Source organism: Epargyreus clarus, unplaced genomic scaffold (assembly GCF_041222505.1).
Source record: "Epargyreus clarus isolate Ecla_fem2 unplaced genomic scaffold, WU_Ecla_fem_2.2 ptg000005l, whole genome shotgun sequence".
Classification (NCBI taxonomy): Eukaryota; Metazoa; Arthropoda; class Insecta; order Lepidoptera; family Hesperiidae; genus Epargyreus; species Epargyreus clarus.
Genome location: NW_027332213.1, coordinates 3031984 through 3051118, shown reverse-complemented (window position 1 = coordinate 3051118; position 19135 = coordinate 3031984). Strand labels below are relative to the sequence as shown.

The 19135-nt window shown below is 32.0% G+C and overlaps 4 protein-coding genes across 4 annotated transcripts; 3 read left to right on the top strand and 1 right to left on the bottom strand.

Moving 5' to 3' along the window:
* Window positions 1-508: 508 nt before the first annotated feature.
* On the bottom strand, window positions 509-2564 carry mRpS24 (mitochondrial ribosomal protein S24). Its single transcript, XM_073093863.1, has 4 exons — window positions 2409-2564; window positions 2128-2326; window positions 1392-1492; window positions 509-765 (listed from the first exon to the last, which is right to left on the bottom strand). Exons 1-4 carry the CDS (start codon window positions 2436-2438, stop codon window positions 577-579), a joined length of 519 nt encoding a protein of 172 aa, XP_072949964.1. The 5' UTR covers window positions 2439-2564; the 3' UTR covers window positions 509-576.
* A 903-nt stretch (window positions 2565-3467) lies between these two features.
* On the top strand, window positions 3468-6294 carry LOC140757829 (uncharacterized). Its single transcript, XM_073093699.1, has 5 exons — window positions 3468-4331; window positions 4427-5017; window positions 5094-5645; window positions 5734-5843; window positions 6061-6294. Exons 1-5 carry the CDS (start codon window positions 3635-3637, stop codon window positions 6262-6264), a joined length of 2154 nt encoding a protein of 717 aa, XP_072949800.1. The 5' UTR covers window positions 3468-3634; the 3' UTR covers window positions 6265-6294.
* Window positions 6295-6558: 264 nt separating this feature from the next.
* LOC140757943 (uncharacterized) lies at window positions 6559-8439 on the top strand. Its single transcript, XM_073093861.1, has 2 exons — window positions 6559-6578; window positions 6652-8439. Exons 1-2 carry the CDS (start codon window positions 6559-6561, stop codon window positions 7553-7555), a joined length of 924 nt encoding a protein of 307 aa, XP_072949962.1. The 3' UTR covers window positions 7556-8439.
* LOC140757945 (natterin-4) lies at window positions 8436-18933 on the top strand. The gene is made up of 5 exons (XM_073093862.1): window positions 8436-8468; window positions 10695-10925; window positions 12473-12678; window positions 17886-18029; window positions 18673-18933. The coding sequence occupies exons 1-5, from the start codon at window positions 8462-8464 to the stop codon at window positions 18757-18759; spliced, it is 675 nt and encodes a 224-aa protein (XP_072949963.1). The 5' UTR covers window positions 8436-8461; the 3' UTR covers window positions 18760-18933.
* Window positions 18934-19135: the final 202 nt, after the last annotated feature.

Genomic DNA, 19135 nt, shown 5'->3' with positions numbered 1-19135 from the left:
AGAAGTTTCGCGGCTCGATACTGTGTTCGAGCGGTCAGACGCGCGTGTGTGTGTGCGTGCGTGCCGACGCGGTGTGTGTATGTGTGTGTGTGCGGCCCGCGTCTCGCTGTTCAGTTTGTTGACACATTGTGTATATTTGAATGAATCAAATTATAAGAGAATATGAATTTTATATGCCTGTGTTTTATTTTGTCCTACTGAAAATTAATTTACAAAATACTTTCTTTCTTCATTCATAGACCCATAGTAGGATTTCTTGTGGCTTAGGTGCTATGAAAAGACAAAGACCCAGATCCAGAACAGATATCTAAATTCATCATTCTGGTATCTGTCTGGTTAGGAATCGAACCCAGAACCACTCCACCACGCCAGTCGTCAAAATAAAATAAATCCTTTTGCTTTTTTTTTCAAAAATACTAATGCTACATATTTTAAAATTAATAACATCTTTATTACATAATTATTCAGATAATATTGAAATGCAAATGCTTGTAATAAAAATCATGAACAGTTTTTTCTACTATGATTTATTAACTACTATATACAAACATAAACATTACTACTACATTAAGCACACTAAATATATTTGAACACAACATCTTCAAACTTGTCAACAGTCTGCAGTTCCAATGTAACTGGGCACTGGATCCAGTTAGACAGCATCTCCTCTGTATAGCCTAGAAGGAAGTACATCTTGGTTGGAGTCACTGCTCTCTTGATGATGGCTGCTACTCTTATGTGGTTGAACTGACGTTTGATTATGATCTGCAAAGGGTTATTTTAATAGAAATTAGTTGAATATTCTTATAATATACCTACCTATAATAGCAGGTTCTTTTTTTAGATTTGAGAGAGAGAATGTAAGTCGTTTTCTGCTTCATGGGTTCTAATTCAAGAAACTATGTAGTCCTCTCTTCTATCCTGAATATGTAACTGAACTGTCCAGCCAATTGGGGTATACCCCTCTTGACTACTTGACTTAAAACTTAGTTTGAACAAATAGTCACATACTCTCAAATCTGTTACATAACTTTAGAAGTTGTCAGTTAATTTTGATCAATGTCCAGTTCTCTTCTATACATAACTACAGGAGCTAACAGATTTCCACATACGAAAAAGTATGTTTTATTATGATCAGATTGCATAATTTGATTCACATCTACAATTAAAGTTAATTACAACTAGTTCTGTTATGTGTATTTATATAGGTATAATCAAAATTGTTTTATGACAAATCAAGAATAATACTTAAAAAAATGAATATATTTAATTTTTGTACTAATAGTTCTATTACTATTTTATAAGGAAGATCACTCAATAATATGTCTATGGTTCAAAAAATTCTAATTTGTGATAATAACATATATATGGCCAATAATTTGTACACTTACTTCACTACACACAAGTCCATGCCAAGTGCCATTCATGAATCTCCTGATCAATTCATCTTCGAGAACAGTCTCTGATCGGCGCAGACCATCCTTTAAGCTCGCTGAGAAGATAAGTGCCACTTACATTACATCTGACATTATCAGGGTATAAGAAGAGGGGAAGATTCTGTGTATTTCTTTGAAGATGTTATTAAAGTATAATTTAGTTTTAGTATTTACTGAAGCTATCTAAAGTCCTCCCTAAAACCAAGAACAATTGTCTTGCTATTTATAAGTATCTAGGCCTTAAATAAATTACTTCCAAAACACACACAACTAGAAAATAAATATGATTTTATGAACATCAAAGAAGTGAGGAATAAAATAAATACAATACAATAATTATATTTATGATAAGTTTTAATGCTGCTAGAGAAATCTTTTAGATAACTTTCAGGTGGAAAACAAAAACTGCATATCTTGAAAGCAGTTAAATACTTTGTAGTTTGATTCTGCCACAACTATTTTTGCCTAATAACAGCAGTGTTAAGCGCTGCTGTTTAGGTAAAAATAAGTGCTTGTGTTAAGGGTATCCTTACGGTGTTCAAAGACGTTTTGATTACTTAGTCACCTGAGAACTTCCTAAGGTTAGGAATGTAAAGTGCTATAGAGCCGGCCTCGAGTATCAGGTGAACGGTCTTTGCAACTTACTATTATGCAGTGAGCTCGATTTATATATGTCCAGCTCCATACTTACAAGCATTCCAAGAGTTCCACGTTTTACGATGAGCAATGTAATGCGGGGGGTTTGCCATTTCATACGTTAGGGGTCTGTCTCTCTTCTTGGTAATTCTGTATTTACCCGACACCACTCTGCACAGCGGCGCTGACGTGTGTAGCTGTGAAGCAAGAGCTGACGTCCATTGTACTGAGAGACCCAAAGTACCAAGCCTGGCCTGGAAATAGAAACCAAGTGATTTATTTTGAAGTAGTTTTAGGTTAACACTTATTTACGATATAAAACTGTTTTCTACCCACCTGAGCCAATTTTATTAAAGAAGAACTCATTTTTCTAGTTTCGTCTTATACGGAAAGTATTTTAGTATGTTTAAAATGATTTATTGAGATTGTTTCTATTAAACGCTATTAATTCTGCCTGAAATCGTAACCAAAATATTTCAAAAATGTATAATCTTAATCTGACAGTGACACTGACAGTATGACCATAGTTTAATTGCATAATATTCGTAATAGAAAGGCAAAGAGTCGTACAATAATAACTACGTTCACAATGAATAAATCCTTTTATTTTACTTTCTATATAACAGTCTATAATATATGTTAAAAATAATAAATACCAATTTAAAAATCAAGCAAAAATATTAAAAATCTTAGAAATTAAAAAAAATGCTCATCTTGTTTTATTCGTGTCAATAAAATTATTGTGATGACTGATGACTGAGCATTATTCAGTAATAGGGTTCGTACACAAAACTGCGATGCGACGTCGCATCGCAAAAATCTGCGAGCTCCCTCGACGCATCGCAAGAACTTGCGAATTGATTCGCATCGCACAGTGGTTGTTTTTGTTGGTCACCCTGAGAGACGCTACGCCGCACGATATCGCATCGCAGCAATTCGCATCGCAATTTTCTGCGTTGCGAATTCGCATCGCGTCGCATCGCAGTTTTGTGTTCGAGCCCTTACTTAACTTTGGGAAATATAAATGATTTGATCTCAGAACAATTAACTAGCATGTTATTCTGAGGATTTGATACCACCAATATTTCCAATAGTACAAAAGCTTTGTTTCCTTTTTGTCTTTACGCGGCTGTTCCCTCATACTACTAAATTTTATTTACATAGGAAAATACGCAGTTAATTGTGAAACAGTCGTTTTATTGTTTATATTTTTAAATGCATATTTACGCGATTTAATTAAAAACAATTATGAAGTAATGAAAAGTTTATTAGTTATAGCCACAAATGTAATTACAAGTTTAGATCGTATAATTTCAGATTATAAAATAAATGCAAAATTCAATGCAAACATTTAACTAATATGCACTTTTATCATCGTTGTATTCCTATTTTGGTTTTATTTTACCAATGTATAGGTGAGTTAATAAATTAATAATATTTTTTACTGAAGTATACCTGATTTATGTTTTAATAAAAAATATACAAATAATGTTTTTTAAGCACAAGATGTAAAAGATCATGTAACGGGTAAAACACCAAATAGCGCGGTACAAGATATACTAATGAAAATTCATAAAATATCGGAGCAAACCTTTTCGAATGCAACTTACAATGATAAATTAGAAATGTTAAGAAAAGTAGAGGAAAAATTATCAAAAGCAGCAAAGTCTTTGGGTAAGAAAGGAGAAAGGTATGTGAAGCTTATTATGAAAGGCATTAAAGCGAGAGCTTTCGAAGATATTAACAGTAAAATTGAACCTGACACCCAAGCAGATATTCCGGCGCAAGCTGACTCAAATGACAATATTCGTAAATTCGAAGAGAATGGTACTATTTTTGACGATCAGCTTTTCATGGAAGTAGCAATGAAAACAGCCAATGATACTGAAATTAATTTAGACCGAGATAGCCGAATTCTACATCATGCCGAAGAATTAAAAGGCTATAATGAGAACCTTAATAAACAAGTCAATGTTGAATCAAAAAATCAGTTGAGGCGTACGAATGTCAATATTGAGGGAAGTAATGCAATTCATAATTCTAACAATATAAGTCAGGAAATGACCACAGAAGGGATAATACAGAGCTTTACGCCAAGCTATGAATGTGAAAGTCATTTAGATCGTACTTGTAGGAACACGAAACAAATGAGACTATTGAAATGTCATTTTAGCGACACAGAAATTCCTATTGAAAAATTATGTGATGGTGCCGTAGATTGCTTAGATAGAACGGATGAAAAATTCTGTACATCACAAGGTTACTTGACTGCTTTACTATAAATCTCTTAACACCCGTATTTTACAGTAATTACAACGATTGATAATTATTTTTATTAACCTTAACTTTTGCAGTAACTGAAAGAGTTCACAACGCGATTCAAGTTATATCTGAAGCTGAAAAATCTTTTGCAATGGGTTGTTTCCCGAATAATATGAGTAAATCAGTAATTACAACTGAAATTATAACTTTTCAAGCTGTATTAAAAGCGCAACATGAGTTTGTGGAAAAATACAAACATTTAAACTTTTCTTTGCTACCAAACAGCGAGTCTTTTAAGGGAGAGGGCTCTGTAAAAAGGACGGTTAATGAAATATCATTAGTCATAAGTGCTCTTGCATTCGCTTTAGATACTTCATTATGCATTCCACGTCTTAAATCAGAGGATATATTGAATGCCCGTAAATTCAATGACTTGTTTGAGGAGAATTTAGACGAAACTATTAAAGAAGTTGAGTGGCCTCCTAAATCATGTGGCTGTATTAGAGGACGCTGCGAAAATAACACATGCACTGAAAGTTGTAAGCGTGTTTGTTATCAAAAATATAGCTTAACCCGATGGGGATGCGAGTCAATAAACAGAACGGAAAATGTGCCAATGAATGTGTTATGTGATGGCAAATTCGATTGTTTTGATCAGAGCGATGAAAAGGATTGTGTTACCGGTAAGGTTAAAATTACCACATTTTGTTATATAATGTGTCAAGTAAAGATGAATTAATGTTATTTTATTATTTCCAGTGACGAGTTTTGCTAAGTTTGAAGCGAATGAACTGTTTAAGGAAATTCTAGTCTCGTTATCAGCAAAAATAGCATCAAATGAATACTCACATATTCGAAGCATGCTCCTAGCTCTGCGTAATTCTATTGAAAATTTGCAAAAAATCTGCATGAGTACTAAACCTCACTTAAAAATGATAAGCAAATTGAGAAACAAATGTTTTTCTGCTTTAAGTTCTATTTATTCAGAAACACTTGCTAAATCATCGTTTCTCTACGAAACAGAAGAAATTTACTATTTCCTCTTAACGTTGAACGAAAATATTGTGAATGCTCTTAAACGTTCCCACACTGGAAATACAAGAATAATTTCAAATGTTGCGTGTTTCTGTAAAAATGAACAATGTTCCATGCCAGTTTGCTCTAGAAAATGTATTAGAGCATGTATTGCTGAACCGAAGATTACTAGATACTATTGTGAAAATTCTCCCAATACGTCTGTATCTATAGATTATATTTGTAATGGTGAGCCAAATTGCCCTAAAGAAGATGATGAGATCAATTGTAAGAAAGGTAGAAAATATGTTTTTGACACAATTAATATATTTTTTTAAAGAATATTATTTCTGTTTCCTAATAACTGCTACACACATTGTTGTAGATGTATGTCGACGGCATCACTTGAGTATGCTACGTCGCAGCCTGGAAAGGATTGGAAAGAATCGAGAAGGGACCTCTATGGGTGAATTGCTTTCAGCCTGGAAAATGAAGGTATTTTTAACCAAAGATATAGGCGGCTTATTCTAATTGTTTATCCGTAAACCGGCCTAGGGCAATCAAAAATATTGGAATGTATAAGTCTGGCTACAGCCGTAAATATTACACAATTATCTCATACTTCTATGTAAAATGTATGAAAGTAGTATTTGTTGCAATTACAGTGAACATTTAACAATTTGGGTTATTTTCGGTGCTTGTTTCTTTACAGGTATCGTCCACATTGTTAATAAATGAGAATAATGGCCGACCAAATCCGAAGATTATGAAGAAAATAGTTAAAGAAATACTCAGTGATCTAGTGGATACGTACGGTGCTGTCGAAGATTATAGAAGGAATAACGATTATGCTTTAAATGAATTTATTAACATCGCCAGACATGTTATGAAGTCATTAAAATCATGCGGTATTTGATACAGGATTAATAGATAAACCTTAAGAAGGAAAAAATATTATTAAAACCATTTTAAATTACTGAGATATTTTTGTCAATATTAGTAATCTGTAACGCGCATAAAATTTTGTCGGATGATTGTTAACATTTATTTACAAACAGTATGAAAACATCATGTCGTTTCATTTATTATTTACAAATATTTGATTTTCATCGACAAAATAAACAAAAAAATTCAAGTACTTATAATAAAGGAATGTAATGCTTAATATCCATTCTTTGGCGTAAGCGGGGGTACGGAGTCTTATTGAAGAATGGATCTTTTTGTTATAGCGTACGTATTTAAGTTGAGTGACTCACAATATGTTTTATTGTAAAATACAACTAATTTAAAATTTCGCTTTCAGACGCGAGTATTTAATAGTTATTTATTTTATCACAGTATTGGCTAAAAAGAAACCAGTTCCCGTTTTAGATCTAGAACTCGATACAAATCGTACAGATACAGAAAAAGTCAACAATAATTCGCATCTGTTTGAATGGTTGGAATTTGATAACCGATTTGATTGCATTGTTGGTATAACAGTAGATGATAAACCCGTAGGTATAGGAATTTTAATTTATGAAGATTTTATAATAACATCAGCGAATCCTTTGGAACAGTATCTAGAAAAAAAGGACAACAATGAATATACTGATCCAAAGAATAAAGTTAAGATTCATGCCATTCATGATGCGTTTAATAAAAGTAAAGTATTGAATGTGGGTGTTATTACCGGTAATATAGCAAAAAGAAACGACGTATGGATCAGGATGGGTTTCAACAAAACACACTCACCAATACACGATTTGATGTTAATTAAAATACCGGAAGGACAAGTCAAGAAGCCGCCCGCTACAAACCAAAGAGAAGCCTTCTATCTTACTCCTGATTTCGACTCTTACTTTACAAGTGGTTGGACATTCGCGGGATTTGGATATTCGGATAATTATCACATTGCTGAAAATATAGCGTTAGAGAACACTTTGTATGAAGATTCTGACGTAGCGGATTGTGATGAATGGATACCCAGAGCGTGGGGGCGATTTGTTTGTTTGTCGAATGTCGAAAATCTTGAAGGGGTTCAATCTGGAGCACCGTTATTTCACGAAGGTGGACTTCGAGGTGTTGGCAGCTTCGCACTCCGAAAAGGAAAAGAAAGCATATTAGTATTCACTGATTATCATCTTTATACATTATTTAGTGTCCATAAGAGTAGCTTAAGTGATACATTAGATATGGAGAATAATACATTAGATATGGAAACATAAACGAATGTACTTATTTCTATTTCGCTTTGCAGTTCGATTCATACAGGGACACGAGGAGTTATTCCATTGCTAAGCATTGGATTCTTCTCAGAAGTAAAAGCCAGAAGTAATCCACTACACCGATAAAACACTCGATATTTGACTACCGTGATAGTTGACTACTTTGAGAATTATGAGCAACTCTGGATTTTTTGTGTAATGTGCCGCTTGACCATTAACGCAAATGAAATTTGTTAATACGTCCAAAACTTTAAAATTTCTATATGCATTATATTCCTACTCTATAGTATTCGAATTTCGGACTTGACAAATCTGTCCAAAGACGGCAGAATGCGAAAAAAAAAACTGTGAATTGATTGACTCTCTAATTAACTAGAAACTGTAAGTCTCGTTTACTAATTACTTTTATATTTAGAAATAAATTAGTTTTAGTATAAGTATTCAGGTTTACTCTAATAGATCTAGTTTGGCTTTGAATTTTAGTTAAAAATCATTAAGTTCTAGACATCGGACTTCTAACTAAATAATTACTTTATGGAAACAACTAAATAATGCAACCCAAACTAAAATTTTCACTGTTTTTTACGGACTTTTGCAGCTAGCCTTTACAGGATAAAAGCGTGTTCCATTGCTCTCCCTGACGACTACGCCTGTTATTAACAATCAATCTATCCAATTACCCTATCAAATAACCCATTTGACAATGTTTAGTCTGAAGAAATTGACTCAAACGTAATACGATTCACATTTCCAAAAACTCAAATTTAGTCTATCATGTAAATATAACAGTTAATCATTTTCGATGTGGTTTTTGTTATCACTAACGATCTATGAATCACCTGTTACTTATATATATATCACGGTGTGTACTGTTGACAGTTAGTACGAAGACACCACAGCGGCAACATGGCAGGTAAGTGCTGATAATAATAAGGTTGATAAAGAATTTAGTGAAAGAACTAGAACATTATAGACGTTTTCTTGTAAAGCAATGGCCGTATTCGTTTTATTTGGACCGAAATGTTTGTTGTCTACTGAGAAATTACTTTTTAAAGAGTTTTGGATGGAACACATTTTCAAATTTTCGTATCTGTGGAAATTAGTTCAAATTAATTAAGCAGGTACTTTATCTATAAGGATATTGCGATGATAACGGTGTAAATTACATATGGAAGTGAGTAATGAATAATTTATTGTAATATAACCATTATAAATAAAAGTAATACTTACGTATGTGAACTTGATGATAACCTAATTAAATTTTAATTAAAACTTCCTTACATTTTTAGTTAAAGTAGAAGTCAGGTTGAATATTACTTGATCGACACGAGTATTTCAAATTGTGTCGATATTTTCTACTGATATTAGATGAAATTGCTGTGTCGGGATTTTTATTATTGTACCTATTTGAAGTAGACTCGATATTAACTACGGAAAACAGTATGAACTTCTCATGTCTTAAGGGCATTTTAATCAACGATCCATTTTCATGTAAAAGACTAACAGCATTGTACCGCCGGTCATTCTCATGTAAATCGACTAACATGGTAATTGTATCACATATGAAAAGTGAGATATATGCAACTTTCTCTTCTATGTGTAGACAATACCGCACACATTAGCATGCATGTACTATATAGATAAATAAGTAGTATTGACGTGGCTACACTCATGCTGGCTCAAGGTATTATGCTATTAACACACAATGAGCTGGTGCCTAAGTCTTAGAATAATAGCCTAGTTCTAGAATAATAGATAGAAATAACTCTGATATTGAAATTACTCATTGTAGACTCGCGTGACTTAAGTTCGAAAAGCAAACAGTGTAATAAAACTAGGTTTTATTTGTATTTGTGGGTAGATTGCAATTATTTATTTATTGAAGAATTAGGAAATAAACAAAAGAAAAATAATGCATAAGAAACTCTACAATCCTTATCGAGTACCATAACTAATCCGAGAATTAGTACCATAACTAATACGAGAGTTTTATAAATACAAAAACTATTTAAAATGTTATCGATAAATATTTTGTATTATTTAAGTTATTAATCTGTAATAAAACTGATTCGACTTTTATAAAGTTACAAGTTAAAATTTATGAAACGTATATCCAATTATTAATAATTGTACAAAATATGAAATCTGCTTCGATTCGAGTTAATCAAGTGTTATCTGCTGATAGATAATGCTAATCTATCTGAAACCTATCTAACTATCTGACGCGAGGTGACTGTACTGCAGGAGTGCTTCGCAAATATTTTGATTCATATCCTTTATTTTAGTCATGTGATATAATGGTGAGAGCTAACAATGATATGTTATCATTTTAGTTGAACATAAGTACCTATAGGTTTCAAATAATTTTATGAAATTTAAAAGAAAGCAAATCCTTTTACTGGTAGTGACAAAAAGCCTAATACAGTCGATTTCTTTGGCCGACTGGTGACGCCAAACAGTAGAAAATCGATATAAATAATCTACTATTTTTATATTAATACTTTTTTCTTATGAACTTACTAAATATCATCATTATAACTAACTTTATAAACAATGATCACAGACCAAACATCAAAATGTTATTAAAACTAAACTTACTAAAATTATGAATGATAGTATCTTCTCATTTCACGTAGTGCCAATTCATTTAATTAGCATGAGGTGGTTTGACATAGTTATTGGAATATTATTAACTATTTAACAAAATCAAAAAGAACTAAATGACGTTCTTTAAAATATTGTTTCCTGCCAATTAACTAGCTCACCATCATCTATTTAATATTAGTCTCATCATGTATTTACAAAAATAAAATATAATGTGATAATATGTAGCTATATTGAGGTGTGCTCTATCTATTGTAGTAGAACGTGTTCGGTGTTTGTCCTATCTTATCTTAAATAACGTATCACCGACGCAAACGTTTATATCGGTAATTGAAATATTATTTAGAAAGTTATATTTTTAAAGAAGGTGTTAAAAGTTATTTCATTCAAAGTTCTGTTTATTTCTTCTCCTTTGTTTGTCGATATCAATCAAATGTTTATTTTTTATTATTGGAGGTATTTGAGATTTAATAGAAATAGGCTTTGCGCTATCACAATTTTAAGATTTCCATTACAAATACAAATTATTGTCCAGGAAAATATTACGGTTTCGGCGCGCCCCCGCCTCCACCCCATGGCTACCCCCCGGGTCCGCCTGGCCATCCCCCCCACATGTACCCCGGTCCCGGTGTCGTTTTCTACCCAGTCCATCCAGCCTACTTCTATCCATACCCCCAACAACCCGCAAACCCAGTCGAAATTGTCGACTTCAACCCCGAAGATGCCGAGCCAGAATTACCAGGGGAGACAGTCGAGTTACCTTGGAGTAAGTTGAAAACGCAATAGCTGATGCATTCGATTATTCTGTATTCATTGCTGGTTCTGCTAATAATACTCTTAATTTGAACGGAACTGTTATTGCAATGTATACAGAAATATTCAATGATGTAGAAGCACTAAGGGATAGGCTGTTGCATAGGTTGGGTTTAGTGAGAGATAACACCTTGAATTTAAGATTCATTATTTTAACTAAGTACATAGACCAATATAGAAATAATAAAATGGATAATAATAAAGCTGCATAATCATAAATAACACTATCAGTTATAAAATCCATTCTATGAAGGTAAACAAGGAGGTATCAAAAAATATTTTTAAGTTATCTATCCATATTTATCTAATCTCTAAAATATTGTATCATCAATCAACGGATATTGATATCTAATTCCACACAGGCGTTTTTCCACGAAAAAATTGTAGTTGCGTATGCATAGGTATTGCTAATTTCTGTTTTTATTGATATTCTATCAAAATTTTAAAAATAAACTTGTTAGATTAATATATTTTTGCAATCACGAGACCAAAAAATCTTGCAAGATTTCAATACCTATAACAGATTAGTAAACAAACGTAAAATTATAAGTAACCTTAACATTGTTCAAAGAATCTTTGTATAAATTTTACGTTTTAAAAATAGTTAAGGTTAATAAAGCCTATAGATATTTGTACGCTAAGTTAAAAATTCTAGTTCTTAATGTTAGGGATAAAGGTGTTATCTCTTCCAGCTTGTCGTGTTTTGTTAGCCATTGTCGGGCCAATCCTCTCTATGGTTCCTACTCCTCTCACCTCTTCCTACTTCCTTTATATTTTAACAAAATTCTTATTTTATATGTAGACAACAAGCATCTACTGAATTATTAAGTTTTATTTTGAAACTCCATATAGAGTTTTGGCCATTGCTTTCTGTGTCGTCACTTAAGTTATTAATATCATTTACGACTTTAGTTTCATAAGAATGTTTTCGTACATGCATATTATTCAACCGCTTTTATATTATATTACATCTAAAATCGTAAATAACATTACAATTTCTTGGTATTTATACACATTAAATGTTACAATTTATTAATACTAATTATAACTGAAAATTATGGCCATTCTAATAAACTTAACATTAATTTCTCATTCATCGTCATTAACCGATTACTATTCCAGTTTTACACATGGGTTCATTTCAAAATTATAAAGTTTGAGGTTCTTCTTGTACTACGCTGGCCATAAATTAGTTGATAGATTTCACAAATAATTGAAAGTAATAATTTAATTAATTTTAATTTTATAATATTTATTATAAGTAAAATAATTTATAATAATTTCTGACTCTAACATATTTACACAATATATTTACGTGTTATTTATTTATATTATGCAATCTTTATTTTTATATGCTGTATTTAGCTTTTGTTAATTGCATCTATAATAGAGTTAACGTTATCATGATTTCTTGTATTAATGTCTTAGTTAAAATTATTTTACCGTTGACGTTGAACAAAAAATAATTTGCAGTGTCTAATAAATAACTCCAATTTTCAGGCACATACCGTTGGGTCCCAGCTTGTTTGAGCCAGAGGAGCATTCCTCCTGGTGCCCTCCGCGTGGGCACCGATGCGGACGGGGAGGAGATCTACGCTGGCCGTGCTCCTCATGAGGGCGACATCCTCCCCGCTAAGGTCATCCCCTCCAAGAACGCGTGCTACGTCGCACACAATGGAGAGGAGATCTTGAAGGATCAGTTTGAGGTATATCGAAATGATAAATAATTGCACTATTTTTATAAATATGAACCTAGATCCACCCGTGGTTGTAATAAAAAAATATGGTTTTTTATTAAACTCGCGGTCGTTCTTTATGTGTGACCGGAAATAATTCAAAATCCGCCATTTTAAAACAACCTTTATTGAACCAAACTACACCTATATTGGTTACGTATAAAAAGGAAGTTAAATATTCTGCCAGATTGGAAATAACTTGTTGGGAATAGGCCACAGGAGAACGAGAAAATAAACTATGAAATATAATAAAATAAAATTCCCTCCAAAAAGATACTTTTTATTATATCGAATCATTGACAGAATGACAAATTAGAAGAAGTAAAAATATATGTTTTTCAGCTGCCAGCTTTATCATATATAACCTACTTGAATATTATACATTATAAGAGGCTTGAGTTTTTGCTATATTCCAACAGCCTCCCTCAAAAATTCAAGTATAAAACAATTTATAAATACGTTCTTTGCAGAACACTTCTTGAATGTCATTACATCTACCACCACTTCACTAGGTGTTTCGTTATGGAGAAGAAGCGGCGAAAGAAACTCCATAACACACATCTTTTTACAATAAATATAAATGTTTTTACAATGGCAAACTTAACCATGGCACATGTGGAGCTGAAGATACTTCAGACCACATCGATTTATCAGTCAAATATACAAAGAAAACTTCAAACAAAACCTTATACTCGTACTCTGCTTTAGCTGATGAGACTGCGACAGTGTCTACATTGTTTTCGTGTGTTTCACGAAATTATGCAGTTTTAATTACTTTGAACAAATAGTTTCTAATACTATGTTTGTGCGTCTCGTCGCGTTCTCAGTTTCTCAGTCAGAGTCCACATAAGCAATAATTAACTACTTATAATTACAGCTTTCATTGATTAGGTTTAACTATTTATATCTTTTATATAACATTAAAAGATGTGTTAAATATTTACACATTTAAGACAAAAAAAAATCTGGATGCGTAAGTACATTTACTTTTACATTTCTATACAATACTACTTTAATTTAACTCTACAATGTGCACCATGGTATAAGTCAGTATTTAATACTGAATAATTTATAAGGAAAGTGATTAGGATAAATTACACTTATAGAATATTTTTAACACATTTTGCACATTAGTAGACTGATTAAGTGATATTGTATTTGCTATTCTTTCAACATCTATATCAAGAAATTATGTTATTTATTTTGTATTTGTAATATAAATTATTTGCATTAAAATGTTTTTGCAAATTTATAATGCTTATTTTGTTGAAATTATTAAACCATATACATACGTGTGGGACTATACATATATCTTATTCTATACATATATTCTTATCCGTATTAATTTATCTTATATAGGTATATTTAAACATTTATCTACATGCATCTGCATGAGAATGTACCTTTAAGAGTTTTTAAACCCTATATTTAAGTATAACATGAAGACGTTCAAACCAAAGCCGAGATGTCTGCTTTAAGCCGTTAAAGCTTTTATTTAATTTACTTACTTTATTATCTTTAGGCAACCTTCTTTATCTTTAGCAACCTTTACCTTCTGGTACTACCATATAAATATTCTCTGTATGAAAACCATTATAATATATTTTTCTAATTATATCAAATGAAATTTACAAAGGTAGTATTTTCGTCCATATGGTGTACATTTAAATCTATCTAAATGTAGTAAAACTGGCTATTGGTGCGAACGTTACATCTTAATCCTGTAAAATTTCTTACTGAAACTGAATTTCTTAGTGAAACTTCGAGGAACTAAACGAGCTTTGTTATTTTTTCTGATTTACCTACTTAGTTCATTATTATTTGTGGTAAATACCCACTTGCAACTAATAATGTTAACATATTTAGGTCTGTAAACAAAATATCAGATTTGATTGCTCCTTTGTGGCTTAATTTCACTTTGTACTGCTTTTCACCATTTAATAGGCACCTTAAAATACCTTTAAATTATTTAGGTAATTATTGCAAAGTACTTAATAAAGATCAGCTTTCAGGATTGTGCATCCGTATATAATAATTCAGGGATTGATCAAGTATTTATTAGTTATTGTTGACGCATTATCATTTAAGGAATGTTGTTGTTAGCTTTCAATTAGTTTCGCCGAATCAGAGTCAGGCTTTCTAAATTTTATATTGATATGTAATGCTCAATGTTTGTTGTCATTATTTTCAATATTTAATTCATCAACTACATGATCTGCTTAGCAGCTATGGACATTTCATTACTTTTAATATTTAATAATGTATATCCATTAAAATCTTTACCAACTAGGCTGGATCTAAAATATTTTTACACGCTTTTTATTAGCTTCACCTGTATGTTTGTTTGTATGTTTGTAACCGACTTCTTTGGGCGCGATTTTGACCCACTTTAAACGGCCAGATTTCGTTCAAACTTTGTAGATTTATTTCACAATTATACTATTTACTGTTCCTTAATTGATTCCTAGATTCATTTAGATTTTCTACTTTTTAGTTAATTTTATCATAAAAGCGTGTTTTTTAGTTTTTTGAACTATATTTATTTATTATCTTTAATCTTGCTAACTGTGTTACGAACGTAGCAGTAGCACCAAAACATTTTCATATGATCGATTTTGTTTTTACCTTGCCACAATTTACATGGTGTTTTATTTATTTATTATCAGAGCTTTAGTGGGGAATATGTATATTTTTATAAATATAAGTAGGTATATGACTGTTGTAACAGCTTCACCCCAAAAGCTTTATTTAATTTCGCATTTACAACCATTTCGGTTAATATACGATTCATTTGCTCTGTTTCACCATTTTATTGTGTTTTATAAGGTAAATTTTAATGATACATAATTATCTTGCCAACAAAAATTCCTTTAGTTCATTATTTCAGAAATATATTCTCGATCATTATCATAGTGTAAATGAATAATGTTACTATAGGATACATTTTCACTTTTAGACTTTTAAAATGATACTTATTTCCCATTTAAATACATGTAACATAAAGACAATTTTTGTCATCAAAGGAAGTCGACGTTATCGAATCGCAAACATCACAGTGAATAATAAAAAAAAATGTTTTTTTTTTTACCATTAGCTGGTCAGTCTTGACTTTCAGAAATTCAAGATCACAGATTACATATAAGTATTCAAGATTGTCACATGACGGTCAATAATAAAATCTTTAAAAATATTCAAATTTCATCAACCCATTTATTGTCCCACTGCTGGGCATGAGTCTCCTATCAGAATGAGAAGGTTTAGGTCATAATCCATCGCGTTAACCAAGTGAGTATTGGTAGACTCACATACCTTTCAGATTTTTTATTATATAAATCTTTCAGGTGTAGAAGATTTCTTCACGATGTTTTCCTTTACCTTTTAAGCAAGTAATAATTAATTTCTAATACACACATAACTTTGAAAAAACATTCAGAGGTGATTGCCTGGGATTTGAACCTCGGACCCTTCGTTAGACAGGTCGAGTTTCTTAACCATTAGGCTATCACTGCTATTCAAATTTAATTTCTGTTTATTCAAATGACCGTTTGTGCCATAACTAATACGATTTCTAACTTTGAATTAAGTTTATTTTATACTGTGATCTATCATTTTATGAAAAATAATGATACTATCATCCTTTATACTACATATTAGACATTTACTATTTTTATAAATATGCCCTTCATTTTTTAATAACCGGCACATACCTTTTATTATTCAATTCGATTTACTAAGAAGCTGCATAGGTACAGCTTAAGTTCCATAGAACTAAAGTTCCACAGAACTTTTGGTGAACAGTATAGAATTTTAAATTCTTTGTTTTTGACCTTTACCAAATCTTTAGCTCCTCCAATTTTAAACGTAGTCTGTCATTTGACACATATTAATCCTTTGTATTTTCAAAGTGATCAGAGTTTTCAAATCTAAAAGAAAAACAAGTGTCAGGGTTAGAATTGGAACAAAAATCAAATAAATTTCATTTTTAAGACATAAAAACGAAACTGTCCTTATTTTTATTTGCAGTGTCCTATGCATTTACAGTTATATAGCTACTACTGTCTCCATTTTGTTTCAATTAGGTACTTGATATAATGACAGTTAGCATCAGTAATAGCGACGGTTTCACATCGCAAAAATGATAATTTTTACACCAACAGTTTCCATGATAAAAATTCATATTAGCTTGTGTATCTGCATGATGTAGTAAGTATTCTTGTAATAGTTTACACATTTTTCTATATTAAAATTTATATTTTTACAAGCGTGTGATATTTGAAGTTCAGTTGTTTCAGGTCTCAATTTTACTTTGAATATTTTGAATGTATTCATTGAATCTAAAAGATGAGACATTGAATTATATGCATTCCGTCGATTCGTTTCATCCTTTGATCCATAATCCGTCGATCCATTTCATCCATTGATCCATTTAATCAAGTTTAGCACCAAGTTAGTGATCATATTACTCAATCATTAAAATAAGTTGTATCAGCGTTTGATATCTGGTCGCAATTCCAAATTAAGTTGTTTCTTACGCAGTCAAAATAATTGTGTAGCCAAAAAAATTCTCCATTCGTAATTTTATTTAAGTCATCCATTATTGTTTTCGCCGTAGACGGTATTGGTTTAGACACTTATATATATTATTGTTTGCCATCGCCGTTCGCCATCAAACATTTTTCATGTGTCTTTTTCTTCCGCGACTCCATGTTTGAAATATTACATAAATTTTATACTTAATAGATGACTATATTTTTCAATATTTTACGATAGCGTAGCCTGGGCCCATAACCTGTTGGGAATAGGCCACAGGAGAACGAGAAAATAAACTATGAAATATAATAAAATAAAATTCACTCCAAAAAGATACTTTTTACTATATCGAATCATTGACAGAATGACAAATTAGAAGAAGTAAAAATATATGTTTTTCAGCTGCCAGCTTTATCATATATAACCTACTTGAATATTATACATTATAAGAGGCTTGAGTTTTTGCTATATTCCAACATAACTGATACAAATAAGGCATGAAAAATATAAACTGACAATTTTCAAACGTTTGGTAATAATAAATTTGGAAATTCTTCGTTACCCAGTTGAAATTATTTTAAAGAAAAGGTGGTAATGGTTGATACATTACTAAGATCACGGTGGTAACTAAGCTTGTTTCTTTCCAGGTGCTGGTTCCAGCTATGTTCTCGTGGCAGTTCTCCACAGGTGGCGCGGTACCCCCCGGCGCCGTGGAGGCGGGAGTCACCGCTGATGGTGAGAAACTGTACTACGGAAGGGTCAACCACGACGGTTGCACCACTCCTGGCAAGGTTTGTAAAAAATCAATTTATTTCAGTCAATATTTATACTTTTAATCTTTTATATTGTTCTTTGGACACATTTGTTATAGAAAAAGTTAACAAGCATACAGTCCAGTTGACAGAGCTGGATTAACCTTGTATGGGCCTGTAGGCAATACAATTTTCGGGCCCCTTTTCTTTACCTACTATGACTGACTAAATAATATTTTTTTTTTGCCTTCTACCCACATTCCTGAATACAATTCCCGATATAGGCATGGATGACGTCCTAAGGGCGGGTTCGGACATACGCAGGCTCTAAGCGTGCTCAACGCGGGTTGGCTGCGTGTTAGTACGGGGTCTGCAGTGGGCCCCTGTCGATCCTGGGCTCCTAGGCAGTTGCCTACTCTGCCTTAAGGTTAATCCGGCTCTGCCAGTTGATGTTAAGATGTTAAACACTGCATTAACTTCTGTAATCATACTGAAAACAGTCAGATACCTACCTCTGTAAGCAACCCCAAATAAAATCTTTGCATGTGTATCCTTTACTACCACTAAACCAGAACACTGTCCTTAATACTGATATTACAAGCCTATGGTATCTATGGTGGTTCCAAAGTTGAAACCCATGGGTTCCACAACTTTATTTAAAGTTATTTTTATACTATTACAGATCCACCCCAGCCACGGCACTTGCTACTACCCATTCGACGGAGAAGAGAGGAGTTCTAACGAGTACGAATGCCTCGTGCTTATGTAAAACCATTCATAATTATATTGCCATACAAATAACAGATACAAGGTGCTAGAGTTACAATTAGCTAAGAAAAGACTTAGAAATGTATGATCATCAGAATTTATTGTTGTTTTCATTTACGTAATGTTATATTTATTGTGACTTATGTCAAGTTTTGATTAAAGTTTTTATCAAAGATTGTTTGTTACTTTTTTATTTTATAATAATATTGAAGAGTGTAATCATATAAATAGGTAAATTATCTACAATGGCTTGATTCCTGGTCAGGCTAAATGAGGAATAACCTAAAATTTTAGTTGTCCTTAGGGATAAGCATCAGTCACCTCAAGAACAGTCAATCAAATTCTGATTAAAAAAAGTAAAAATAAAGGAACCGCAT

Coding starts and splice junctions, on each gene's coding strand:
- LOC140757945 (XM_073093862.1), top strand. Junction 10,926..12,472: donor GACAGTCGAGTTACCTTGGA/GTAAGTTGAAAA, acceptor TCCAATTTTCAG/GCACATACCGTTGGGTCCCA. Junction 12,679..17,885: donor TCTTGAAGGATCAGTTTGAG/GTATATCGAAAT, acceptor GTTTCTTTCCAG/GTGCTGGTTCCAGCTATGTT.
- LOC140757829 (XM_073093699.1), top strand. CDS start 3,635: ATGAAAATTCATAAAATATCGGAGCAAACCTTTTCGAATGCAACTTAC. Junction 5,646..5,733: donor TGAGATCAATTGTAAGAAAG/GTAGAAAATATG, acceptor ACATTGTTGTAG/ATGTATGTCGACGGCATCAC. Junction 5,844..6,060: donor TTTCAGCCTGGAAAATGAAG/GTATTTTTAACC, acceptor GTTTCTTTACAG/GTATCGTCCACATTGTTAAT.
- mRpS24 (XM_073093863.1), bottom strand. CDS start 2,438: ATGAGTTCTTCTTTAATAAAATTGGCTCAG. Junction 1,493..2,127: donor GTGGAACTCTTGGAATGCTT/GTAAGTATGGAG, acceptor TTATCTTCTCAG/CGAGCTTAAAGGATGGTCTG. Junction 766..1,391: donor ATGGACTTGTGTGTAGTGAA/GTAAGTGTACAA, acceptor AACCCTTTGCAG/ATCATAATCAAACGTCAGTT.
- LOC140757943 (XM_073093861.1), top strand. CDS start 6,559: ATGGATCTTTTTGTTATAGC. Junction 6,579..6,651: donor ATGGATCTTTTTGTTATAGC/GTACGTATTTAA, acceptor TTTCGCTTTCAG/ACGCGAGTATTTAATAGTTA.